Source organism: Nestor notabilis, unplaced genomic scaffold (genome assembly GCF_000696875.1).
Source record: "Nestor notabilis isolate BGI_N333 unplaced genomic scaffold, ASM69687v1 scaffold5992, whole genome shotgun sequence".
In the NCBI taxonomy this organism is placed as follows: domain Eukaryota; kingdom Metazoa; phylum Chordata; class Aves; order Psittaciformes; family Psittacidae; genus Nestor; species Nestor notabilis.
In genome coordinates this window covers 55,037-81,791 of record NW_009918715.1, presented here as the reverse complement: position 1 = coordinate 81,791, position 26,755 = coordinate 55,037, and the positions used below count along the sequence as shown (strand labels likewise).

General features: G+C 39.3%; 2 protein-coding genes across 2 annotated transcripts in view; one reads left to right on the top strand and one right to left on the bottom strand.

Annotated features, from left to right (window-relative positions):
* Positions 1–1,300: 1,300 nt before the first annotated feature.
* Positions 1,301–11,782, top strand: LOC104402085 (RCC1 and BTB domain-containing protein 2-like). Its single transcript, XM_010009868.1, has 5 exons — positions 1,301–1,488; positions 4,584–4,710; positions 7,388–7,524; positions 8,122–8,252; positions 11,620–11,782. The coding sequence occupies exons 1-5, from the start codon at positions 1,368–1,370 to the stop codon at positions 11,758–11,760; spliced, it is 657 nt and encodes a 218-aa protein (XP_010008170.1). The 5' UTR covers positions 1,301–1,367; the 3' UTR covers positions 11,761–11,782.
* Positions 11,783–18,721: 6,939 nt separating this feature from the next.
* The window catches only part of RB1 (retinoblastoma 1), a gene marked incomplete at its 5' end in the record, with an annotated part of 62,741 nt that continues 54,707 nt past the window's right edge, over positions 18,722–26,755 (bottom strand). Inside the window, 10 exons of the mRNA XM_010009869.1 lie at positions 18,722–19,113; positions 20,370–20,419; positions 20,861–21,003; positions 21,343–21,373; positions 22,239–22,405; positions 22,493–22,606; positions 23,612–23,716; positions 24,248–24,393; positions 25,104–25,243; positions 25,631–25,749. Coding sequence (XP_010008171.1) covers positions 19,040–19,113; positions 20,370–20,419; positions 20,861–21,003; positions 21,343–21,373; positions 22,239–22,405; positions 22,493–22,606; positions 23,612–23,716; positions 24,248–24,393; positions 25,104–25,243; positions 25,631–25,749 — 1,089 coding nt within the window. The remainder of the gene's footprint in view (positions 19,114–20,369; positions 20,420–20,860; positions 21,004–21,342; positions 21,374–22,238; positions 22,406–22,492; positions 22,607–23,611; positions 23,717–24,247; positions 24,394–25,103; positions 25,244–25,630; positions 25,750–26,755) is intronic.

Sequence of the window (26,755 nt, the reverse complement as noted above, 5' to 3'; positions counted from 1 at the left end):
TTCTATGATTCTATGATTCTATAATTTAAATATTTTCCTCTAAGTCCTTGATGGGTAGTGGGGCAGTTATTTCTATTGCTGATGTAAAGCCATGTATATGTGTGGTGAGAAATTTGAACCTATTCCTTACTACTGAGGTCTTGATTTTGGCCTCATGTTGTGAATAATAAGAAAAGTCAGATGTCCCTCTTAAACTTGGATCAGTTATTGTAAGGAAGAAGCAACTCCTCTCTGGTGATGAAGCGTGGCCTGGTTTTGAACTTTTCTTTATGTGTGTTTTGAACGTATTTTTTCATGTGTTTGTGTTTTTGCTTAAACTGTAACTGATTTTTTTCTAGACACTTCATCTGCAGTTAAAATGTTACCACTTTTCAATACTTGCATGTATTGAAAGGTATTGTATGCTGCCTTTCCCTTCTGCTGGCCAGAATATGCATTCCTGGTGTCAGTGCGGATATTACCTCACTAAAGCCTGCAAGATTTGTACATACAACTTTAAACAAGTCATTTCCCAGCCCCAGGCAGCTGGGAAAACAAGTCAACAAGCAGTAGTTCAGACTGCAAAACAGTGGATTGTGTAATCCACTGTGGGAGTTATGAAATCCTAAATCAGTATTAGGATTAGCGAGATAGCCTAACATAGCTAAAATACACTTAGAAACAGCTTTAAGTGCTGTTTGGTTCTACTTTTTAATTTTCAAAATGAAAGTCCGTTAAGTAATGATAATTGTATGAGTAACAACACTTCAGTATTTTAATTAAAGTATGTTTAAATTGTTGTTTTGTAACTGTTAGCAATAAGCAAGCAGGAAAAAGTTTTTCGTCAATTTTCAATTATAGCCAAAATGCAGATACCTGGGGTTTTTTTAAATGCCTCTTCGTTTTCTTCATCTTCTCCAAGTACCCCTTCTCTGCAGCGTAATGCAGCCACTCACTTCACTGCCCAGCACCACTGATGACATTTAGAGACTTGAAACTCATCATAGCTTTGTCTGAGGGAGCTGAGGGGGTCAGTAGAGCATGTGCTGCGGCAGATGATGCTGCTCTGCTGCAACAGTGTCTCCTCACTCCCAAGATGCTGTCTCACTTTCTCAGTGCACGCTATTTGGGAAAACACTGATAGTAGCCCTTTTAATTTTGCTATGTACAGCTGGAAAACATTCTTGCAAATGGAAGTGCATGCATGCTTGCAAATACATTTTGCAGCAGACAAAGACAGGAGGTAGTGAGCTTCTTCACTGCATTTTGTTCTTAAGAGAATGACTTGCCTTTTTTCTTTGTTTGCTTGTAAATTCAGAGTTATAGAGATTGCAGCCTGCCACTCTGCTCACACATCGGCTGCCAAGACCCAGAGTGGCCAAGTGTACATGTGGGGCCAGTGCCGTGGGCAGTCCGTGATCCTTCCCCACCTCACACACTTTGCCTGCACTGATGATGTGTTTGCTTGCTTTGCTACCCCAGCCGTTATGTGGCGTCTTCTATCAGTAGGTGAGCTTAACTATTTCTCATTTCAACATCTTCTAAATACAATCATTAGTGCATAAAGCAGTTGCATGTAGTTGAAGCTTGAATTTAGTTTCTTGCAAAAATTTATACTGGAAGCATAAGAATAATCATATATTACGTATGTGTGAGTGGTAATATGGAATTGTAAAAACTATGAAAGCCTGATGGCAGTGCTAGGTGTTTGTCTGCTTCATTGTTATGTTTTATTTCTGTGGGTAAATGCTTTGGGGTTGGGGAGGGGGTGTTTTGTGTGTAACCACTGAATGTTACTGTAAAATGGCCACGGGTGGAGAAGCCGAGTTTCAACTTGGAGACTTGAGGGAGCCATGCAGAATGTTTATGAATCCTTAAGCTTTCTTTGATGCCCTTAAGTTAATTGAGGGAGCCAAATACTAATGTTCAGAATTGGCCACAGGCACTTAAGAATCTCATCACAAGTGATCATGATGTGGACTTCTGAAAAGACAAGTTGCTGGATCTCAGATATTTGACCAACATTAAGGTCTGTCTTGCTTTGACTGGGAAGAGTTAAGTATATAGCACTGTCTAAAAGAGACCTCATTCTTCAGCTACAAATGCAATTCCATATTGGATGCTAATAAAGTAACTGGCTTAAGTGACCTAATCAAAGATGAGACTCTTGGGCTGTCTTGTAGGTGTCATCTGGGAGCTTGAGCTAAAAGCTAGAATGCAGCAACTTGTTAATTTGTAATTTGAGCTGTACTGAGTCCATCATGCTTCCTTTCAACTTCTGTACTGCTTATACAATAGCTGCTGTGTTGCTGTATACTTTTGTCTGACAATTGTAAAACACTCTTTGCTCCCTTGGTGCTTTCTGAATGCCAAGGAAAGGAGATTCTGTTAATAGTACTCATATTTCAGCTTTGAGAGACTCAAGTATTAAATGGAGAATACTGTTCTCAGGAAAGTGCTTTGCCAAAATTTGCAGTTTAATACTCAGAGATATTCACTCTCTCTAATGCAATGTGGTTAAGACTATATCCATAGCTATTTCCCAACACATCTTTCACTGTGAACAGTACACCGGGCCTCCTTGCTCTCTTTCACACCTTGCGAGTAATTTTTGATTGTAGCAGCTCCTTATATTTTGGGGGTTTTGACCTTGAATTCTTGGTCCCTCTGGAAATAATGTTGCAACATTATGGCAACATTGTAGCAAAGCACAAAGTAAAATCTTAGAGGAGGAAAAGATTGTTTTATTTTTAAACAAAACTAATTTCAGCTGCACTTTCAAACCCACATTCTCGTATGTGCCAAATGGTCTGTCCAGCATCCCAGCACTAAAACGTGTATTCAGGTGATCAGAGCAGGGTTCCTTGCGATGACACAGGGTAAAGGATGCTGGGTATCAGGCCCTCATCATGTGTCCTTGATTCTTTTGTTGGATAACTGTGCTGGTTTTGGATATACCTTTTTGCACGCTTTAGGAGCTGAGGGTGAGTAGTCTCTTCATCGTCTCCCACCTTGGCAAGTTGTCAGGACTGACTCACTGTTGTTTGTTTCTGGATCTACATGTGCTGAGAATCATCAGGCAGCTGCATCCTAGGATCTTAACATCTGCTGAAGTAGGTGCTATGGACATCTACCATGCTTCCAGCCCTTCTCCATATGTTGTATTCTGGTACTTCCACACCCATTCATTCCTTGTTTATGGCAGTTCTAATGTTTCTAATACAATTCTTAGCACCAACTACTAAGGAGCTTTCTTGGCTTCGTGCCTTGTCAGTGTGAATTCCCTTTTCATTTACTTCCTTTGGTTCCCCCTTTGCTGCTGTGACAAATAAAAGCACCTGTTTTGCCTCTAAGAATGTCCTAACTGAACTCCACTATGTTCAGTTTACTTCTGCTGGCCTTAGAAGTGGTCACCTGGAGATGTGTATCGGTGGACAACTGACTTGTCAGTTGGCTTTGAAGAAGAGCTTCAGCTTTGCGTTGGTTGTTACAATTGTTACTTATTCAGATAGCAGAGTTCTGAAGAAAAAAAAGCACACTGTACAAAACAAGAACTAACAAAGTATTTTAGAGTATTACTGTATCAGAAGGATTTTTTGTTATCATCACATTGCATTCCCCCCCTAATCCTTTTACCTGTAACCCCAAGCACTTTGATAATTATTGCCCAAATTTGGGTATACCTGAACATAAGTGACATCCTTTAAATGAAATGAAAAATAATTGTGCTTAACAAAGGTTAATGGTATCCAAGTGTTAATTTTTCCATTTCCAGCAGAAGACTGTTCTTCTAGCTTGGTAGGTTACAGGACCTAGCATTTATGTAATTTTCTGTAGGGAACAACTTATTACTGACCCACAAATAAATCAGTAATGTGTATTTGTATGGTAAGAAGGCAAAAATGTTTTCTGGCTTAAGAACGAGGTTTGGGAGAGTGGTTCATTTTTTAATACTGTAGAAGAAAATAGTTCTCTGAGGCTACCAAATATGATGGAAACAGGAAATCAAAATATGTATGCAGACAACAGATGGCTCTTCAAGGCTGACTGGTAACTTTACAATGCAGGTGTCGTGCACAGTGGGAAATACTTATCTTTGACACAAACAGGAATATGCAGACATTCAAGTGGAGTACTTCTAACACCCTTCATCTAGGGAAAACACTTTTTGAACAGACTTGTAACTGTTGGTATTTACCATTGGGGATATTGTACTGGGCAGGTGTCCTTTTAGGTATCTTAGAATAACTATCATTTTTCATTTGGAATAATTTACCCAGCGATGACTGATAGCATTTGCTATCAGATGCAGCATTAAACTTCTGAAACTCTGTTTATTTTCTTTTTCTGGTCTTATATAGATGACTTAAAGGAGCTGCACTTTTCTCTTTTTAGTAGAGATATAGTAAGGCTTGAGGAAAGCTACCCTTTATTTGCTTTTCTGAGGGTTCACACTGAACACCTAGTCTGCTGGGTTTTATTACTAGCCTTGCAGAGATGTTGTATTTATCAAGATTGTTAATTGCTGACAGATACCCAGGACGTTGTCATGAGAGATATTTGTATTACTTACGACTTACTATTAATCCCCCTTTTTATTCTAGAGCCTGATGATCATCTAACAGTAGCCCAGTCACTAAAGAAGGAATTTGACAACCCTGAAACTGCAGACCTGAAGTTTCTAGTGGATGGAAAATACATTCATGTTCATAAAGTTCTTCTCAAAATTAGGTAAGGCACAAACTCTATAGTTAAATATAAACTAAACTGGATAGTATAGTCCACTGTGCTAAGTAACTACTGCTCAAAATTCTTTACTTAATTCACCTGCTATTCTTTCACTGTTACTCCCTATTCCTCATTTCCTTTGCTGCTTGGAATTTCTAAACATGCTGCTTACTACCAGCCTTTTCATCACTTCCCTCTGTCTGACATGTGTCCTCCTTTGTGCTACCTAAATGGCCTTGACCCTGATTTCTAACAACCTTTTTCTGCTGAGGGAAAGGCTCACTTCTTACTGCTGCCTTCCCAGTAGTTTGAATCAGTTTTTTCTCCTTCATATGCTTAGGTTCCTCCACTGGGATGATTTGAGAGTTTTGTGTTTATTCTTGTCATTCCTTTCTTCCACAGGACCCTTCAGTTGTTTCAGCAACTTCTGTAGATGCACTTCAGATTATCCTTTTATCAGATATCTTATCCTGATATCAAATCAGAATATCAGATTATCGGATCTCTTATCCTGCTTGTTTTATCAGTGAATTTGAATTTTAAGCTGGCTTATTTTTTTGTTTTTACAGCTTTTTTTTCCTCTCTTTTCTGCTCTCCTCTTACTACTGCAATTACGTGTATTACTGGTTTCTTCCCTGTACTGGTTTCATTGCTTGTACATTACGCTCATGCCTATAGTCCACTGTTTTTGATTGCAGTGCCATGTGTCAGACACTACTTCAAATCTTGTGTATCTATCTCCAAAGTGTTTCTGAGGTTCTTTTTCCTGATAATCAGACTACATGTAACTTCTCCTTGTTTCTTTTTGTCTGCTCTACTTTTCTCACATTTTATGGCATTGTGTGAAGAAAATGTGAGTCTAATTGTGAAATGGATTCAAATGTATGGCATTAGCAAAATAATATGAAGGCACAGTCTGCAGAATTAATATTTCTTTATGCCTTATAGTCTCAAGATGCAACTGGATCTGAGGATAATGTATTTAAAATGCTATTTTGCAGCATTCAGCCTGTTCCAGAGCATTGTAATGAATGCAGTGCTGGTAAAAGTTCCTTTTCATTATCCAGCCTTTTGTTTGCTACTCACAAAAACATCTTTCCATCTTGTTCTCTGCCTGCTGTTGAACTAGATCATATTGTTGGTGGTTATTACCTTGCTGTGGTGGTGAAATGGCTGGGCAACACCCAGCTCAGTGAGGGGCAGGGCAAGCAACTTATGCCTGCAGAAACAGATACGTTTGAGTATTTGGGTGGGATTTGTCTACTCTGCATTTAACCAGCCAAAATGAGGTGTCTGGTCTGTCTCTGCTGAGAGATAGAGGGAGAGAGACACTCCAAAGGATGAGTCGCTGCAAGGTGTTTTGCAGGCTGAAGGATAAGTACCAACTGATTTTTATTTATTTACTCATTTATTTTTGCGGGAGCAATGGCACCACCTTCTCTCTGACTTTCTTCTTTCGTGTGGTACCACTGGGACAACAGACCATTCCCAAGGTCTGTTCCACAGCTGGATGGATAGCATGGCCACCACTACTTAACATGAGGCTCTGGGAGACAAAGCAGTGGGGTTTGGTCTGCCTCTTCCAATGCCACAATGTGGGAAAAGATGTGGCAGAAGCTAGATAATGAGTTTTTCATTTTTTATGAATTTGACTTGAGGTTTATCTATTTTATTAAAAAATGTAATACTGAGGAAAAAAGTTATTTAAAAAAAGGTAAAATCAAATGTGAAGAACTTAAATTAAGTGAGAGTTAAAGAATTTCTTTTCCTTTGTATTTAAGTAATGCTGTCTTTCCAATGTAGACTTGTCCCAGAGATGTTAAAAGGAAACCAACCTACCTTTTACATTAAAGTTTTAGTAAAAGAAAAGCACATTCTGATTCAGGAGAGTTCAAAAGTAAGTAGTGTAGTACAAAAGAGTCCAATTAAGCTGTGGCTCTTGTAGGAAAATTTAACTAAGGTGATGATGTTCATTTACATTGGCAAAATGTTGAAAACAAGTTTTCTTGGGGAGTGGTAAGGTCTGTGAGCTGTAAGTTGCAGCGTACAGCTGTCAAAGGCAAGGCTTTTTCCTTGTTTCTATCATCTTGACTGTCAAAAAGTATTCAGGCTTAGAAGAAAAAGGTGATGAAAGATCTGGGTGAGAGTGTCTTCATTTTAAATGTTTTAATCCTTGAGTATAATGATTAAATCTAATACTAAATTGTGTATGGACTCTGACACTGGAATAAATGTTATCTAGAATATTAATAATTTCCCTCCTCATCAGGTGATGTTGGAGAAAGCAGCTTAAAATGTTAGAATTGTCTAAATTAATTGCGAACTCTATCTGTTATGAGTCAGGTAATAAAATCCATAGTTAATGTATAACGTATTTAAGAAAATGATATCAAAACCACATGGACCACTCTTAAAGATATTGGAAGTAGAAATGGAGCCTACCATAAAATATTAATAACAGAAATAAAGGAATATTCTAAATTATGTATTTATAAAGCTTATAAGCCTTCTAAGGGTTAAAGAAATTAACATGCTCAAACTAAGAAATCGTGTACCTGCAGTTTATAGCTGTCTATTTAGTCTGTTGTAACTGATTTACTTTTTTTTACTAACTTCTCGCTGCAGCTCATGTTTCAAGCTTAACTGTCTACAGTGTACAATCTTTGTTCATGTTTTGTAGGTGTGAACATTTTCGTTCCATACTGAATAATGACGATGAAATTATAGAAATGAGTGAATTTTCTTATCCTGTTTACCGAGCCTTCCTGGAATACCTGTATACAGACAACATTAGGCTCCCTCCTGAAGATGCAATAGGTATTTACCATAAATGGAAATAACCCTAGGTTACTGTTTCTGAAAAGTTCAACTTGTGTGTCATAACAGGATGAGGAAAGCAGGGCTTGTTAATTTCAGTTTTATTAGTAATTAAATCTTGACTTGTCAGATGTCAGGAAGAAGGGACGCAGTAGCAGGAAACATGTCCAAGGAGAATGCATGGTGGGTATGCAGTGAGATCAAAAATGCAAAATGTTCAAAAGGAACTCGTTGTTTCTCATATTAAGAACTTTTTTTACTTAAAAAGGCACTAATGCCGCCCTAAAACTTTTCTGTTTGAGTAAGTGCGGTGATTTGATCATGAATGAAGAGGGAGCTGTTCCCTGTAGGTCACTTATTGATACCTACAGTGAGATACAGCACAGTGAACAAGATGACAGAACACTTACAGAGTAATAAAAAGATCCTTTTTGATATGTCTGTTGAGGACCTTTAAAAATGAACACTTCATCTAGGGGGAAAAAGTAGAATAAGTCTTTGATTAATTCAGCCTATAACAACAGGGTAATCAACTACTTTGAAAAGAAATTAGTATGTTTTGCACCAGGATAGTTAAAGCTGTATGAATTTTCACAGGACTGCTAGATTTGGCAACACTGTATAGAGAAAACAGATTGAAAAAGCTTTGCCAGCAAACAATCAAACAAGGCATTTGTGAAGAGAATGCCATTGCTCTTCTTTCTGCCGCTGTCAAATACGAAGCTCAGGTAAGTAGAACTTCTCTTCAGGCAAACAGTTGTTTTCTGAGAAATGAAACTACTAGCATTTCACTGATGAGGCACAATTACTGCAATTGCCCTTTCTGGCTTCCCAGATGTTTGTTTCCCTCTTTGTAAGCTATTAAAAAAAATGGAGCTACTAGTGTTTTCTTCCTGGCCTTTTGGCTTGCGCTTGTGAGTCAGGATTCTTAATGTGCTTCCTGCCTCGTCATCATGGCATGGCATGGCATGGCATGCAAATTTCTCACTGCTGTTTACTTCTTCACCTTTGGATTTTGCATTGCCTGTTCACTTCCTGAGTTCTCCACCAAATCATTTTGTCTGCCGGTGTCTGGTACAGTCATTCTGATACCACCTTTTACAGGCAGTGGGAGAATTTACTTGTAAAGCCTTTCCCTATTTACACTTGTGCTTATATAAATAAAAAAATCCACTTTTGCTGTGTTGTTTACAATGAATCATGCTGACATTCAACAAATTACCTATTGTTATTCTTCTCCCTGTATCCTGTCATCTGGTCTGTCCTTGGCTCTGGAATGTTTCACTAACACTCAACCTGTTATCAGCATTACTGCAAGCACTGTTTTTGTAAACGGACAAATGCTTTCAAAGTTGTTTTCCATTTCTCAACTTCTTAGTGTTGTGCTGATTGTGGATATAATGGTATGGTGGATTTTATTGTTCAAGAAGTCTGCATATGTATTTTAGACTTAGTAACAGTTATTATAACTGAGCATTGTAGTTGAGAAGTCCTCATCTTTCTGTTCGGGATTTCTCCTGCCTTACAAAGAGAAGATCACCTATTAGAAGAGCCAAAAATTGCAGCTAGTAACAATGTTTTTTAAATATACTTAGTTTTTTTAGCTTTTGCCTGGCTTTACTAGGGTAAAGTTTTAAAAGAGGAAAGGCTAAAAGTATAATACAATGGCTTGATAAACTTGTTCCAGGTACAAGAAGCAAGTAGAAAGAAGGGACTGAAGCAAAAACTGAGTTTAAAACGTTGCAGTAGTCAGCGTGGAGGCAGCGTACTAGGTGAGAGAAATTTGTGTAGGAGTTGCAAACAGGAGTCTGGAAGTCAGAGAGTTTCCTAAAGTTTAGTAAATAATAAGATAGTCAGCTGCTGGTTACAAGACATTTGTGTAACCAAGGTATCAGGAAGGCATGAACAGGTGAGGCAAAGAGGAATTGTACTTTCAGTGTGTTGTGGTGGTAGAAGCATATAAAGGACAACTGGACAGGAAGGGAAGACCCAGCGACTGGAGCCTCCTAACAGCAGTTTTCATTCAAAGTTTACTCTAGAGTTTCTTCTCTTACAAGCTTTTCAATAGTTTTCAGTATCTTCAAAGCAGAAGTACCTTTAGTTGACCTGTGTCATGTAAAGTTGTTAAAAGATACATTTAGATGTACTGCGAAGTAATAAAACTAGCCTGGACAAAGTACTGGGGTTTAAAATGGCTGAAACACAATAAAAGGGATTGGCTAGATGACTAAATGTTACCCTCCCCTTCCTTCTATGATTCAGTGTTTTGTTCTGTACACCTAGTAGTATTTCAAAACATGTAACGTTTTAACACAATCATCAAATGATGAATTGGTTCCCCTGCCCTGGATGCAATATGTGCCAAACTCAGGAGTGCTTTGTTGCCCTCCTCCCTACAGCCACAGCTCAGAGAGACCTGCAGTAGAACTGCTTCAGAGAAGTGCAGCAAAGACTTCTTTATCAAAGACACGGGATAGTCTGTCTAAGTAAGCTGAGATCTTACAGTGGTACTACATTAATATAGTAAAAACTGGTTTGAGAACTATATGCAGTGTATCAGCACTTCAGTAAAAAACTGCCCAAAGAAGGGTAATGAAAGTGGCCTAATATATTTTTGAAGTTTGGAAAGATAGAATTAATTAGTCATTAAATGTGAACACTACAAGTTATTTTAAAGCGTATTTCTAATATAGCACTGTAGAAACTTTTAAGCATCTTTTATATAACAGAATTAAATCCCAGTATTGCTTGAAACTGCAAAATTAGTGACCAGGATTCTGATGTCTATAGTCTTCTTCATAGATCAGCACCAGAAAAGGCAGCTGGTGTTATTTTCATTTAGTGTAGAAGTTCACACATTGACTGTAAAGCCTCAGGTCTGGCAGTAGCATTTCAGGGACCTGCTGAAACTTAAGCAATGTCTTTGATATTCTACACTTTGTTGTTGTTTCTTCTATGGTTTTGATTTCTTCTTCTACTTGCCTTCCCTTTCTTGCTTTTCCAGTTCTTTTTGAGGAGAGATACAATTTACTTCTGTGCATTGTTGCTACCGTATTTCTGTTTGAAGGATTATTTTGTGCTGCTTGGTCTCTGTTAAAGGTTTAGTTACACCTTGACAGGAGCAATAGACTTGAAACAACCTAAGGAAAAAGTTTTAAAGGGAAGTAGACGGGTTTTCTGCTGTCTTTCTACTGTTAATCCCTGGCTGCAATGTCTGTGTAGTTAACACAGAATAAAACTGGCATGGATTAAGAGACCTCATTTTGCTGTAACCCTTGAAGAATTTGTAGGTCAAAGATCATACTTCCAATTTAGATTTGCCTTGCTGCTGGCTGCAGAAAGCAATTAATTTTCCTTCAACAGCAAGTTGTTGCATAGGAACCAGCTAACGGGGATTGACCCAGCGCATGGAAAGGACTGCCACTGTTGTGAGGAGTCTGAGTGGGCAAAATTTACTGTGTGAAATCATGGTTATCTATCTGGCTTAATGGCTTGTACCTGTTCTGTGCTGCATATCTGAACATCCTGTTGTGGCAAGACCAGGACAAGACAGAACCATTTTTGCCATCTAGGAATCCCAGTTCCTAGGTAGGGGGACTCAGCTGCTGGGTTCACCCAGAAAGACGCTTGTATCCTAACATCCTGCTTGTGTTTAGTAAGCATCATCAAATGTTACACATTATTTTCCTTTTACTTTCAGCAAGACTAGGGTATCTGCTGTTTTTCACAGGACAGCTACTGAATTCAGTGCAGGGAGGAGAAGGAAGGAGCCACTGATGCTCTAGTAGTTGTATGTGGGGAAAGTTGATGGTTTTACTTACTAATAAGTTTTCTAATGAGCTCAGTAAATGTGATGGAGTTCTAGGGTCAATTTAGGTGGCTGGTCCTGTTTTCTTGGAGCGGGGCTATTGAATAGTTTGTATGAACAAATTTCATCCTATCATTTATGATCCAGTCAAACTGATCAGAAAAGGGCTTGGTCATGGGAACAATCTGGGTAGTCTCTGATAATTAAATGACAGATTTAAAACAAAAAAATAAAATAATTTTACTCCCAGTCGTTCATATTACAAATTACTGCAATATTTTTCCTAGGACTTGGAAGAATTTTGCTTCAGATTTTGCATAAACCATTTAACTGTTGTTACACAAACTCAAGGCTTTGCTGAAATGGACCACGACCTCCTGAAAAACTTCATTAGCAAAGCAAGCAGAGTGGGAGCATTCCGAAACTGAGGTCTGACTGCCACCAAGCTGAGGAGCATGTCCTCTTCCCTCCTGGAAATACATCTCTTTTGGATCCATGGTCAGAAGGTGCGAAGATTTGGAAAGAAAGAGTCAGTGTCCATCAGCTTAGGAAATGTGTAAAAGTCCACTAACATAAAGGTTTTGTAAAGGTGGCTACAGTATAGGTGTGTGGTGAGAGTTCACTGCCAACAGTCAGAATTTAACAAAGATGTCATGCTGTAACTAACTACCCTTTCCCACTTACAGTCAAGCAAACTAAGCTGTCATCGTCTGAGTTTCTCTGGTTTTCTTTAAACAACTTGCGTTTGGGCACTGACCTGTTTGCTGCTAAAACTGTCATAGTATATTTTTATCACCAAACTATGTTAATATGTCATAGTGGGCTGCTGCTTGCCTAGTTTATCTTAGAGTGAAGACAGATAGAAACTTGTTTTTCTGAAAGTATGATGAAGTAATATAAACTGTTTAGGATAAGAGGCTTTCTGATTGGTAGGAGGATGTGTCTCATTTGGTATGTATTTGGAGTGTAAATACATAAGCTATGAAGAGCTTCAGCTGGACATTACAAGTTTTGAGTTCCTGGCGCTTATGTCCATTGTTACAGACAGAATGAGACATCTTCCTTTCCATTACACTAAGTATGTTCCCTGGCACCCTAGTGGGCCAGGAAGTATCCACAATATTTGGCTGGACATTAATTATTGTCCTGTGTGTTTTGGTACTGAGAAGACCATCTGTTTGCTTATTGCCAAAAGAAACCCAAACAAAATGTCAAGGAAAGGGAAGTTCCACCTGAGGTTTGTTTATTCCTGTCTTACTATCTATCCCCAGGTAGACCACCTTAAGAAAAATGGGGAAAAAGAGAGTTTTGAAGTGATAAAATGGGTCTTACAATTAAATCGTAACAGTGAAACATTATTTTCCACACGGCAATAAGGACACATTGTCTAAATATATTGGTTCAGGTTGTCCTTTGGTCTGTGCTGGGAGGTACCACACCACTTACCTTACAGGCCTGTTCTAGGCAAGAGGAGCTGCTCCATGGACTTGCCTCTTTCAGCACTGCTCATCGAGGGGACTGGATGACTAAGGCAGATGCTTAACTTCTAACTGACTAAAGTGAGTTAATATGAACCCCCCACCCAGTGTTGCGCAGAGGGAGGTTTGCCCCGTTACAGAAGACACTGAGCTCATGAAGCATTTACTTGAATTTTTCTACTTGGTAACTGTGAATTGACCCCAAGAAATTATTTCTCTTATATTTTGACTGGACAAAATGGCTTTAAGAGCCTTTTGAGGTATTTTACAAATGGAGAAGGTAAGAAGCTGGATGACCAGACTCAGTACATTAACATACTTAGTCTTGTGACATTCCATCAGATCATTGCTGGGCCACAGCATCATTTGATGACTTTTTCTAAAACTTAAATGTGGTTTTTAAGAACCTAATTCCCTTGAATGATTGCAGCCTCATTTCCTAATTTCTAAAGTCGAAATAACTGTTCTTTGTTATATGGGAGGATCTTTTCTCAAACAATCATGTTCCTTGAGGAGGAGAAGGCGAAGCACATCCTCAGACAAGAAGTAGTGAGTAGTGCTTCTCTTCACATGAATCCCTGTGGGTGTGAGTGGAAGGGTGAGGCACCCAGACAGCAGAATTTACTTCGGAAGGGGGCCACAAGCAAATTATTTTTGAAAATGCTGTGGTAAAAAATTACTTGTGTTTGAGACTTTTACCTCAGACTTTTCACTAGGAATATATTGGATCATCTCCTGGTAACAAGGGTGTTTGCCACCCCCTCAGTGATTAGTACAACTTCCTCCAGCAGCACCAGTCCGTGCTTCACAGCTGTGTCAGTATTTTGTATTCAAACAGAACTGGTCAAAAACTTCCCAGTACATAATGCAGTTTCATCAAAACCACAGCTTCCCCAGAGATCAGCTTTTGATAAAGTGGTGCTGAAAAGCACATGACTCAGGCCCACAGACAATAGAACAGTACCATGGCAGGGCACAATTTTGCTGCAAACCTTATATGCTACAGCCCAGCACTAGTCCTACCAAAGCATAGGCACAAGGCAATTCTACCTAAGCCAAGACTGGGCAATTCCAGGTGTTTTGGTTAGGCCAAGGATGGCTGAAGTGAAGTCTGCCCCTTTCAGTCCTGGGCTCAAGAACTGCCAGATTCACCTGCCAGCATCTTCTCAGCTGTAGGAGCACACAGAAAGAGGGGGGATGGCCGGAGCCCAACCTGCAGGTACCAGCTTGTACTGGCATTGCACTGATACTCAGTCAGCCTCACCAGGAAATGGAACAAGCTGGGCACCCATGCCCCTTGCAGAGGCCTTGCCCTCACTCTGGCCTTCCCAACATATGTACTACAAAAGGTGTCTCCACAGGTTTCTGTTGGTTTACTTAAAGAACCAAACCTGCAACTGTGAAATAGTTGATTTTAACTTGAGGTCTGATTAAAAACATTCTCTGCTCAGTAGCTCCATAGGTACACGGCTCCATGGAGTGATAGCAGAGGGGAGCCAAGGCCACTCTCAAGCTGGCTCAAGTTCAAAACCACTAGTTCAACAACTACCGTACTCCAAACTGCATGCTTTCTTAGCGAGGTGGTTTTGGCTTAATATAACCAATAGTGACACTGGTTTTTTTTCGATGTATTTCCTTCCTACTCACAATTTCCAACCTACTTGTACACATTAAAACCTCACTGCAATTTCAGAGTAATTGACAAAGCCTGTAATTTTGAGTAGAAGCAGCTCTGGACTGAATGAGGGTGATCCTAAAGACGCAGTGGGTCAGTGTTGGCTTTTATTCATGCAGTGTGTACCATCTGGCCTGGGTGTGACAGCATTACATTGATAGGGATGTTTGTTTATTAGCATTTTCAGTCTTTCATTGCATGCACTTTTCTTGGCACTTAAAGGTCAATGTTTAAAAAAACCATCCTGGCTTAGGTGGTTAAATGTGGATGTGTGTATATAAATGTGCTTGAAACCAAACCGTGGGTCCTTGGTAGAAGAAATTAGGGCTGCATTTTACAATTGTGAGATGGTCTGCAAGAAACCCATGTTTGTGGATCTTGCAGGTTAAATATGTAACGAAGTATTTAAATATGTAAGTATGGTCCTGGTTTAGGACACCACAGACATTGTATCTGAGGTTTGAAGATGGGGGATGTTCCACTTTGCAGAAAGGGAACCAGGTGGGTAACTTCCAGAATCAAATGGAATTTAAAATAAAAAGAAATTACAGGCATTGATAGGGTCATTTAATGGTTCTCTTGAGTTACTGAATCCAAGAGCCAGCACTGCATCATCAGCCAGTACCCTCCTCTAGAGTTTTGTTACAGTGCCCAATAGCTGTGTGAGCTGCTGGGTTTACATGATCCAAACAATTGCCATGGGCTTTCCAAAGCATGTCTTTACCCCACACAGACAGGACTCAGTGGCTACCGCCTAATAATGCAGAAATATGTTTTGATTTTTTGTTTCTTTATAAACTTGTCTGGTTTTAATAGACCATTAATAAAAATGCCATAATATTTAAAAAAAGTATGAGTAGGATTCTTTCCTTTTCAGTAAGTGGTGAAAGTCTGATGCTTGTAACATGAGTTGACCATGTAGTAGTGGGGAGAAAAAGAAACAAAACAGATAGATAAATATTTGTGTTCCTCGGAAATAACTGCCACCGGATAAAGCATTTGAAGCAGAATGAAAACTGAGTCTGCAAAAAAAGGCTGGAGTATTTGCATAAGTGTGTTTCCACCTTTCCAAGAAATTAAGGGCCTGGTGACAGTGAGTAATAACACTGTCTTCAAAACACCAATAATGGTTTCTGAAGAAATTTACATTATGACTATCTATCTTCTCTGTTACACATTAAAGTATTTCAACTTGTACTTTGCACCAGTGTCTCGCAGCCATTTCACATCTGACACAGGTGTCTTCCTGCAGCCACTCCTGTACTTGAAAACACACAATTTACACACTCCCTATGTCTGCTCCAGTTCCTGTGAGGAACTTGCTATTTACTACAGCCTCTCTGGACTAGCACTAAAGTGCTAGTGAGTGAGCACAAAGTTCTTCACATGCAAGTCAAATGCAGGGAAATAAGTTCCTGTGACATGTAAGAACAAACAGCATTTGGAAATGGATGACAGCATGAGGAGATCAAGATGTATAATGGCAACTGAAGAGGCTCAGAATCAGCTCAGTCCACTCAAGGTGGCTGCACTGGCCAAGCCAATTCACCTCACACATTTTACGTACATGGCTCAGGCAGAGACTGATCGCCACAAATACACATTTCTCCATAGCAGTGAGAGGAAGAGCTTGACGAGCAGCGCAATCCTTACCATTGCCTTACTGTTACTTAAAACACCTGTCACAATTCCTATCAAATTCCTCTGCTCTGAATCCTCATTTTCTTTTTTTCCTGGAATACCATTTCAATATTCTAGGCCATTCTGCACACCACAAGGTCTTGCTATAAAAAAGGCATTCTTGTAAAATTTCCAAATCTTACATTGTAAGATTTCCAAATCTGATCTTTTCAACACACATTTGCAGATGTATCTGCTTAAAAATAAGACTCTGAAAACGTGTTTGTAGAAGGGGCAGGGACTGGCACATCAGCCAGTGCACTTTGTACTCCACACAGTGTCCTGAGCACCGGTTCTACAAATAGCACTGCAAGCTCAGCAGAGCCGCGAGTCACAGGCACCGATGGACGTCAATAAAGCAACACGGGGAGCGTGCGGGACTGACGTGCCTGTGGCCAGACATCCAGCCCAGAGTTTTGACATCCTGGCCCATTTAGAGCCGTCTGAGAGTGAAAGAATGGATTAGGAAAAGCAGGGTGGTGAAATGATGGGACACCAGCTTCTCTGAAGGACTGCCTCAGGCACTTGGCAATGGCCATGACAGTGACCCAGAACACAGTGCTGGCCTGTGTCTGTCCAAAGCATTACCAACAGTGACCCTAGAACAAGAGGTCTGCTGAGAACAAGATTTCCAGAGTATCTTACAGAAACTTCTGAAGGTAACTACAAGCCCAACAGTGTAAGTATGTGGACTTCTGTACCAAGAGGAAATCAGTCACTGGAGATGGAGTGATCTCTGCTTGTACCAGCTGCAGAATCATGGTCAAGTGTTGATACAGGAGGACACCATAGTATCACATGATCACAGAATGGTTTGGGTTGGAAGGGACATTAAAGATCATCTAGTTCCAGCCCCCCTGCCATGGGCAGGGACACCTTCCACTAGCCCAGGTTGCTCAAAGCCCCATCTTTAGCATCCTAAGCCCCAGTCACTCTGTTGTACACGCCCTTGTAAAAGGCCCCTCTCCAGCTTTCTTGTAGGCCCATACCATTACTGTACTTCATTACCACATGAAGTCACCTTCTCACCTAAGAAAAACTGCAAACTATAAATCCTTTAAAAGCTATTTTATTTATCTTGAAAGGAGAGAAACTGATCAGTTGTATAAAATATTCTCTTACATTTGATGTAAAGCCTTCTGTCTGTTTGAAAAAAAAAAAATACATTGTCACAGTAAAGAAATAATACAGCCAAAGGATCGTGGGAGAACTTCAGCTGCTGTAACAGAACTTACGAGCAGTGTACCACAATGTTAACACATAGTCTGTAAAACTGCAAAAAGTGAGAAAATAAACATAAGGTACTCTTAACACTGTTCCATTTTTCAGGAAGGAAGTTGAAGCCGTATTGAGACTAAAAAATTAACTCAGTTTTATTTTAAAAATCCATTGACAAATCAGTGTGCTGCTTGTAGAATTGTTAGTAGCTCTAAGATTAGCTTCCATTCAATACAAGAACTGATCTTTCAAATGTATTCCTGTAACTATTCTAGGATCAGCTAAACAATCTCTAAATAAGCTAGCCAGAAAAGATGCCAGTTTGTGTAATGAATAGCATACTCTTCTACTATAACTCTTGTAATTTAGGTAGCTGCAAAAGCTAGGTTTCATAAAAATGGGTAATTCTGAAGCAAAACATTTATTTACTCATATTTTAATCCACTGGAAGTCAAGTATGTGCTTCCCTTACCTATTTTGCAAACACTCTGCCATTGCAAGAAAAATTCCGGTATCTGAATCAGTAACGTACAAATACTCAAGATGAAAAAAGTTTTGGGGTTGTTTTGGGGATTTTTTGCTAGTTACACCAAGTTGCCTGTTAAACTCTGCCTTTTCAGTAAAAGGCAGACTGGTTTTCCCAGTGTGGGCTCATCCAGTTTGGCTTTTGTGCGGATGCTGCAGCAAGGCCAATGAAAGACGGTGGCCTGTACTTTTAGAGACCAGGCTACTCTTACCTGGAACCCCACTGGAGATGCTCAGCTTTCAGCTACAGGAAGGAGGTTTGGTGCCCGCTTCTCAAGCTTGTTCAGCTTGGCTATGGTTAGGTGAAAATCTGAAGAAATCAAGAAAATTCTACATCATTAGAATTTTGAAGTCTCATGTACCAGGTGGGAATCTCAATACTTTGAGATTTTCCAAGAGAAGAAAGTGCACATCAAGTACTTTGCATATGGGAAGAAGCTTCAGCTTCTTGGTAACTTCTCTGTGGGATTCATATGCCATGAAATTCAACCTGATGGACAGCATAACTGCCCTCTGAAACTACACAAACACTAAGTACTGGTTTCAGTAGTACAGCTACATAATGAGTTCACTCTGCATTCAGGTTGTATGTCTGATGTGAGGCCCTGACTCTGCAGGGTCTCTTGACTGCTGTGCAGTTTAAGTTACTGGGAATTTGATGTGCTAATTACATACAGAGACAGAAATCTTTGCAGTATCTGGCCCCTCATCTTCGAAATTTGCAAGTAATGAGGATATAAAAATGAAATTTAAGACCAAAAAAAAATAATAATAGTGCATTTCAAATCATTCTAGCTAACATCTTGTCTTGTCAGACAGAAATTCAGTCCAAGTGACTGAATTGGCTTAAATCAGTAATGTTGCAATAGGAAAACTAAGACACCTTCCAAGTTTGTTTTTAAAATCCTCACAAAAATATATAAATTAAATTCAGTGGCTTACATTGTATATATGCTACATCATAAGGCAAAAAGTATCATGAAAAACATATAAAAATTTAAAAAGTCCAAATGCTTTCAACTAGCACTTCAGAATAAAAAGCAACTAAAAAAGCAACTCAATTAATGAAGGCTGTAAAACAGAAACAATCTAAGAGGGCCTGCAGTGCAGCCCCTGGTCCTGAGAAGAATCTCACTTTTCTTCACTCGCTGAGGTATCATTTCCATCATTCAGTTTCTGCTTTTGCATTCTTGTTCGAGTAGATGCTAAAAAAAGCCAAACCAAACAAACAAAAAAAAAAAAAAAAAAAAGAGTAAGATTAAATACTTTCTTCAGAAATACTTTGGAGGTGCAAAAAAGCGTAATGACACAAGGAACAGAAGTACACTGTTCTAAATAAAACAAGTCCCTCATTTGAAAATAAACACGTGCCTCTCAGTTGCTTCAGCAGTTCTTGCTCAATCTCACACATCTTAAATTCATTCCACCTCTTCACTCAAGTTCTCATTGCTTCTGTACCCTCCCTTTCTGTTTCCCTCCTCCAGGCAGGAGATGGACTAAATCATGTAGGGACCTTGTCCTGTTGCCAGGCAGATGCTCTGGGGTGAGCAGTGCCCACGTCACAGAGCCAGCCAACCCAGGAAATGCCCTTTACCCCACTCAGTAATGCACGCTAACACAACTGGACACGAGACAGAACACCCCTTCTTAACCTCTGCCACAAGTAAACACTGAAACATTTCCCCCTGGCCTAAAATAAACAGGAGGCGCCTGGAGCCATGCACATACCCAGCTTGATGAGCAGACACTTGCTAGGTAAGAGTATTTAATGGGTTAATCTGCTCAGCTACAGAGCTCAGATTCCACCAGAGAGTAACAATGCCAGGTCAGACCAAGTGTGTTCCTTCTTGGGAGTGGAAAATACAGCTCAGGTGCAGGGATGGGCCTGTTTTGCTCTTCATGAGCTAGATTTGAGTTTAATTTTAAAAACAGAGGAGTGACCTCATAGAGTCAGAGAGAAATGCTGATCCACAGTAACAGAAGAGCAGCATTGAGTATTTTAGCACAAAGGACAGCGAAGCAACATACAAAATCACAACTTCCCTGTGCATATAATTTTCCTTTACTGTAATTGCCTTTTTGGTGGTCTAGTCAGCTAAACACTGCTGCAGTTACTACTGATTTCCTTCTACCTGCAAGCTCTCAGCTAAGGGTCTGTCGCTACAACAAATGGGAAAGCCTTGGCCAGTATTTAATTCCATTTCGAGAATTCTAGTGTTCAGGAAGAATGTGTCTTATTACCATGTAATATAGCATCTTCTATGCTGCTGTGCCGTTTAACATCCTCAAAATGGCTTTTGAGGATTTCCATTTTATAATCTGCATTTTCAAGATTAAATGGAGCAAGTACAAAACACTAAGCAACTTACCAAAATGACATCAGTGTTGAGCAGTGTTTTTATCCGAGGGACTTACTGCTGAGCAGTTAATGAAAATAAAAAAAAACCCAAATCATACTCACTCATTTCTGCAAGCTTTTGTTGGAACTTGGACTCCTGGGGTAGGTGTTTGCTGCAGACAGAAAGCAAGTTGGAAAAAAAAAGAAAAGGTAACTTTTTATCCTCATAAGGTAACTTTAACTCAAGGTGAGTTCATGTCAGTGCTGGCGCCTTCTCTTACAAAAATGCAAACTCTTTTTTTTTTGGCCACACTAAACTCAAGAGTTGCCCGATACCTCATGTGTCTAAACAATCTGGGGTTTGCTTTTGAAAAGACTGACTAAACATCAGGATTTGGCACTCAGCAGTAACACTGGGATGCTGGATGTATGGGCACTGAATAAACCCTTACTTCTGACATGAAACTGAGAAGTATAAAGCTACCATCTCTCATTTACTATACTCACTGAAGTTCACAAATTAACAGAAGTCAGGATGGCAGGAAGGAGTTAGGATGGAGGCCCCAAGACCCTAATATACATAAGATATTGAAAAGCCAGGAACAATCCCTCACCTTCCATCTGCTTCATCTTGCCCTTCTATATCAAAGCGCAGCCTCTTCAGTGGCTTAGGAGCAGCGCTTACTTCAGCGCTGCGCTTCAGCTGGTAGTCACTGTTGCACACCATCTGGTTTATTTTTTGAAACTTTTCAGAAGTCTGAAATGACAGAAGAAAAATAGGGAAAAAGCTGCCAATAAATCCTGAAACTACTCAAACTTTCCAGATTATCCACTAAGAAAAATTAGAAGTTCTACAACTCTGCAGTTTAAGAACTATCTTCTGTCAGAGCAACTAAAGTAAAATGCAAAGCATTAAAAGTGAACTATTGGAAACTAGATATTTGAACACCCTCATAATCTTTGGGCTTACAGATTCCATAGGATACTACATTAACTCAGAGCCACTCCCTGGCCGGTTCCACAGGTGTCAGCAGGCCAGTCCATTCCTCCAAGTTACATGCATTCAAGATCAAACACTAAAGATGTTAAAACTCACCCCAAATGATTCACCAATTGACACCAAAATTCTGCCAAATGAAGAAGAGAAGTGTTTAAGAGCAAGATACATTTAACAACAATAGAATTGATTTGCACAGCTTAGCATAGGACATTAATGAAGTCCCTTCCTCTCTCACCGCACTAACAGTGCAAACCCATACTGTGCTTTACTGCGTTGAGACAGTTTAATGCTTCTATTCAGGCCAGAGAACACTGAATTACCAAATCAACCGTAAAGATAGAAAAGAAACTGTGGCTTGAAAGAATCAGAGGCCCCACAGTCCATCCCTTATCAGCAGGCAGATAATTCAGTGCTGGGTATCCAGGTAATCATCTTTTCATCTTTACCTTTAGGTGTTTGCTTCAACACAAAATACCCAGTAACTTTTGTACGCAGTGGGCCAGGTGCAATGGGGCTCACTTGATCCTAGCTTGAAAAGCCCACAGTTTGAAATGCTGTCATCTCCCTTTCTAAGAACTAATGAACCAACAGTTTGAAATGTTCTGCTCAGTCAACTAAATACTCTGAACCATTTTGTTCCATAAAAGTATTAAACAAGTGTACAAAGCTCAGCTCTGCATTTCAGAAGTGTTCCAGAGTCAAAGCCAACCTTTAAACAACTAGGTCAGCAAACCCTGCTTGCATACGACTGTTCTAAATAAAAGAGGAAAAAACACAAACAAAAAACATCCTTGAGCACACTGACTAAACTGAAACAGAAAAGTGCTCGAAGATGAATAAAGATGTCAAATACAGGATGCAACTTTTAAAAAGAAAAGATGTAACAACCACAGACTACTGACAAACAAGGCTCTCTGCTTTTCTAATTTTCTTCCACTAAAATGCCCCAGATACCTGTAATGTAGTCAAAGAAATGCCTGTCAACAACCTACCTAGACCTTGGAGTCATCTTTGTGGGTGACTGAAACCCATCAGAGAATTTGTATGGGCTCTTCAAGGGCGAGATGTAGATGTTATTGCCAGCAGGGACACGCCGAGGAGAGTTGGAAAACTGGTAAGGGCTGCGAGGAATGTGCGGGATAGGTGACAGAGTGGGAGGCTGTAAAAATAATCAAGGAATTGGAAGCTTTTATCGTCTATATATTCCTATGCTGTTAAATAATGAACTGCAAACACAACAGCTTACCCTGTTGGAGGCATACTGCAAAATGTTTGTTTTCAGCTTCTGCATAAACACTAAGTTGTAGAAAACTATAATGGAGTCATACTGTTCTTCCCTGATGAGAACACGTTTGAAAGTCTACATAGGGTGAGAAAATCATCATACACAGATTAAAAAAGAGGGATGAAAAACTCAAAAAAACATAGGTAAAGTCTGTGTCAGATAAGAGCTAAGATGGCATATGTAGTGTATGCAAGCCATTGTAACTATTGCTTAGAACTGTTCTAAACTGCTGTTTTTCCAAACATGTATGAACATCAGTAGAAGCATCTACTTAAGTGGCACAGCACCTTAGTGCGAATGTGTTGATAACAACATTTTCCATATTTAAGCTCCATTTACTTTCAAACACACAACTGTCACTAGTACACACACCTTGGAAGGCTAAAAAAAAAAAATCATTACTGTCCTGATGATAAAATAGTTCTTTCAGCTTGGAGACAAAAGGCTGGAGTTTAGCCAAGATGCACAAATACTCTATGAGAAATTCTGCTACTAAAGGATGCTACAGTTCAATTAACTGTTCAGTGAGGGTTTTTTATTAATTTAGTTACTGTTTCATGGAAAAATGTAAGGCCTTTACAAAAAAAGGAATTTCTTAATGTTAGAATTAAGCCTGCAACTTTAACACATACACACCTGTTTGATATACAACCATACATCTCTATTTGATATCTAACCATATTTCTGTTGAAAGCTTCTTTCAATAGAAAGTTGTCTGCTTCTCTTCCCTTAACGCTCCATGCAAGTAAACTCTTAAAGGAACTTGGGTTGCATTTGAAAGTCCTATTAGCTCTCAACCTGAATCCTTCATCTAGTCTCCAAATAGTATCATAAACTATTACTTAGTATCTTTAAGTAAAAACGTGGAATGAAGTTTGCTTTCTGAGGAGAGTTACAACTATTTGTGTGAGATGTTTAAAGAGACATTTAGAGCCAGTTTTCTCCTCCACTAAATGGAGATACAGTGAAGCAGAAGTTTTCTTTTGTAGGTTCAAGCATAGTTTTATCTTGTTTTAGACAGAGATAAATAATAAGTTTATAAAATTTTTATGAAGGGATAACATTAAAAAATTTCCATACCTCTTGATTTGTGTTGGGAAGCTCCTTGTACGCTGAAACAATTATTTTAAATCTAAGATCAACATTCTTTACTTTGCATATGCCATACATGCAACACATCATGATCTATAAAAGAAAAAAAGACAAGACAACTGGAAATGCAGAAAATTAATTCAGCTTCTTCATTTCAAGTAATTAAGTGATGAGCTTTCAATTACTGATTGTGCTCTATGAACCAGCATGCAACTCAGCTTTGCAAGAACTTCCAGGATTTAAGTCAACTACTGTTTCCTCTAGTTCTGTATGACAATCAATTTGAGCTGATAATATCTTCTTAAACTCATTTCATATGCTGCAATTTTAGGGTTGAATAACAAAACTTTTATCAGCTACGTTGTCTTCCCAAATAAAATGAGTATTTTCTTATGCAAATTATTAGAAAACTTGTTATGTTTTCATTATTTTGAAGATAGCTGTAAATGGTATTTGAAGATCCCAGAATAAGACACTACCAGTACTTAAAAACACCTGATGTTGGACTTCACTCTAAATTAATTTCTCCTTTGAGAGATCAGTAGAGAAATAAAAACTCAGGTTACTATTTCTAATGGCTGAAGAACATTTTGTGCAGTTTCAAAACTTTTTTGTTAATGTTACCTGGTCCAAGTGCCTGTCTCTCATAAGCTCATACTCATTTTGCAGTGTGTGCTGGAACAGGGTCCAGATCAAGGGTTCCAGATCAGGATGGTCAGAGAGGAGCCGAAAGAACAGGGTACGCAGTCGGAGATAGGCCAGCAGATACACTTCAAAAACAGAGAAATAAAATAAACTGAAATCGTAATAAAAGTGGTAAACAAAACAAAAGGAACATGACGGAGGATGGACAGTGACTGAAGGTTCATCATTTCCCACTACAGAAACCATAAGCCATCAAATGAAGGTAGTAGATGCCAGGCTCAACGAAAATGGAAAAGATTCTTTATACAACAGGCAGTGGACACACAGGAGTCCACACCAAACAATGCTGTGCACGTGTGTCTGGGTCACTTACAAAAGAGTCTGAACAAGCATTTGGAACATGAATCTACCGAGAGTCACTAAACAGACACATTGCAAAAGACTGAGGAGAACCCCTAAGCTGGCGAAAGTTGTATCTTGGGAAGACGTTCAGGGGAAGCACCACACACAATTGCCCAATTCTTAAGCTTCCCATAACACCTATCTATTGTCACTGCTGGTAACAGGATGCTCTGATAGAAGCAGCCTCCACCTGAGCCCATATGCCATTCTTATAATCAGCAGATAGGTTTTCAGTTGGAACTCACAGTGTGTAGAGTGCATGCATTAACCTCATGGCACCATCCTACGTTCCTTCCAGAGGCAGCTAAGGGTTTGCACAGTGTTTATTACAGATTTTACTATAATCGTTTAAGAGGTGTTGAGCTCCGAAACCCCAAAAGGAAAAATAACAAGAGATAACTTCGCAGTTTCAGCACCTACAGAAGCAACAAACCTTTTTTGTAGAACAGAGAGAGGGAGGTAGATTTCTGTGGCTTCTGTGGTTGAGGGGTAACACCTGGCTGACCATCTGAAGTGGAAGTACCACTTAGAGGAGGTCCTTTCTTCTTAGGAGATCTCACAGGAGAAAGATAGCTGGAGATTCAACATGTATTAAGCACTTAGCATCACAGGATAAAGGGATAATTTCACATGAATAATACTTGCAGGAACTCTTCCCCCATTAGAAGAAATTAATTACCCCTTTAACGTGCTATTCTCATATCTGGAATGAAAACTTCAAGTTATTGATTAAATACCTGATAAAAGGACTTATTCCTAGGCAAGTAAGATAACAGTTTGCAATTACAAGTTTGATAGGGCTTGGAAAAAATATTTCAGGATTGGATTTAGTTAGATTTACATGTATAATAAGCAGCAGCAAATACAACACTCCAACATAACCTAAGTACCAAGCCTAACAAGTAGAAAAACAATACAAGTGGAGTTAAATATTAAGGGTGGTAGTAACATGTCACTTACAGGTCTGCTGCAGTGTGATTATGCTGGAGAGGCAGATTGAGAGTGGAAGTGGGCTCAGGCTGTTCAGTTTGGCCTTCTCGTTCTTTTGACTGCTTGATAAGATCAAACAGAGGTGACCCCTAGAAAAATGACAGTAACAGTTCACTATTCTGAGAATAGACAACCACACCAGACGGATTTTGCTCCATTTTCTGTAAAAACAACCCCAAAATTATGATCCTAAACAGAACATTAATGCTTTGAAATACTCCAGAACACTCATATTTTGTCAGGTAAATTTTTACTATTTAACTGAAAAATTTTAAGTATTAAATACACCACTTTTTCTGTTTCAAGAGCAATCCATTAGATATAGGCTAACCGCAGAGTTGAGACATGCTTCTACTCTAGAGGCTCTTATTACTTCCTATTAAATAGTCATTCCTGAAGAGCAAACAATACAAGAAAACACATAAAAGGTCACATTTTCAGAAACTGAAACAAAATAAACAAAACCCAAACAACATAACGAAAGCAAAAAACCACCACCTTCTCAATGACTGAAAGTTACTGCTGTACTTAGTGTCACCATTTCTGGTACAAAACCTACCCAATATTTTACATACAGTAATATAGGTCATAACTCATCTCACTGCACTGGGGACTATATCGATCTCTGCAGTACTATGTTCCAGAGCTACCTCTGGCAAGAGTTAGAGGCACTCTGGATACCTTAAGTCTCTGCCCCCGTGCCCGGTTCCAAAACCCATTTGGATTTCAGGTCAATTATCAGTATGTTAAGAAAGGCAGCTGGAGTAAATCTGACCCTATTGAAAGCCTGAGATAGGAGGCGATGCAAGGAGGATGTAAGTGGAATGGAGAAGGTTCTGGCTGAAACAACATTAGTACTGTGCTGATGTTAGTAATAAACAGCAGAACGCTTTTCTTCTGCAGTGCATCAACTAAAATTTGGAGCAGTAAGACGAGTGACTCGAGATTTACAATTTCTCACATCGTGTAATTTTTAAACTATGATTTTGGCAATACTGTTGGAGCTGTTCCGTCCCCAGCAGAAAAACATCAGCCCGTGATTCATAACCACACAGTTATTTCTCCAGCATTTCTCAACCAGATCAGCCCTTGGGC

What these genes read in the sequence shown, in the direction of transcription:
- LOC104402085 (XM_010009868.1), top strand. Translation starts at nt 1,368, where the DNA reads ATGTGGGGCCAGTGCCGTGGGCAGTCCGTGATCCTTCCCCACCTCACA. An exon ending in GTGGCGTCTTCTATCAGTAG is followed by an intron (nt 1,489 to 4,583) that starts GTGAGCTTAACT and finishes TTTTTATTCTAG; the next exon opens with AGCCTGATGATCATCTAACA. An exon ending in AAAGTTCTTCTCAAAATTAG is followed by an intron (nt 4,711 to 7,387) that starts GTAAGGCACAAA and finishes CATGTTTTGTAG; the next exon opens with GTGTGAACATTTTCGTTCCA.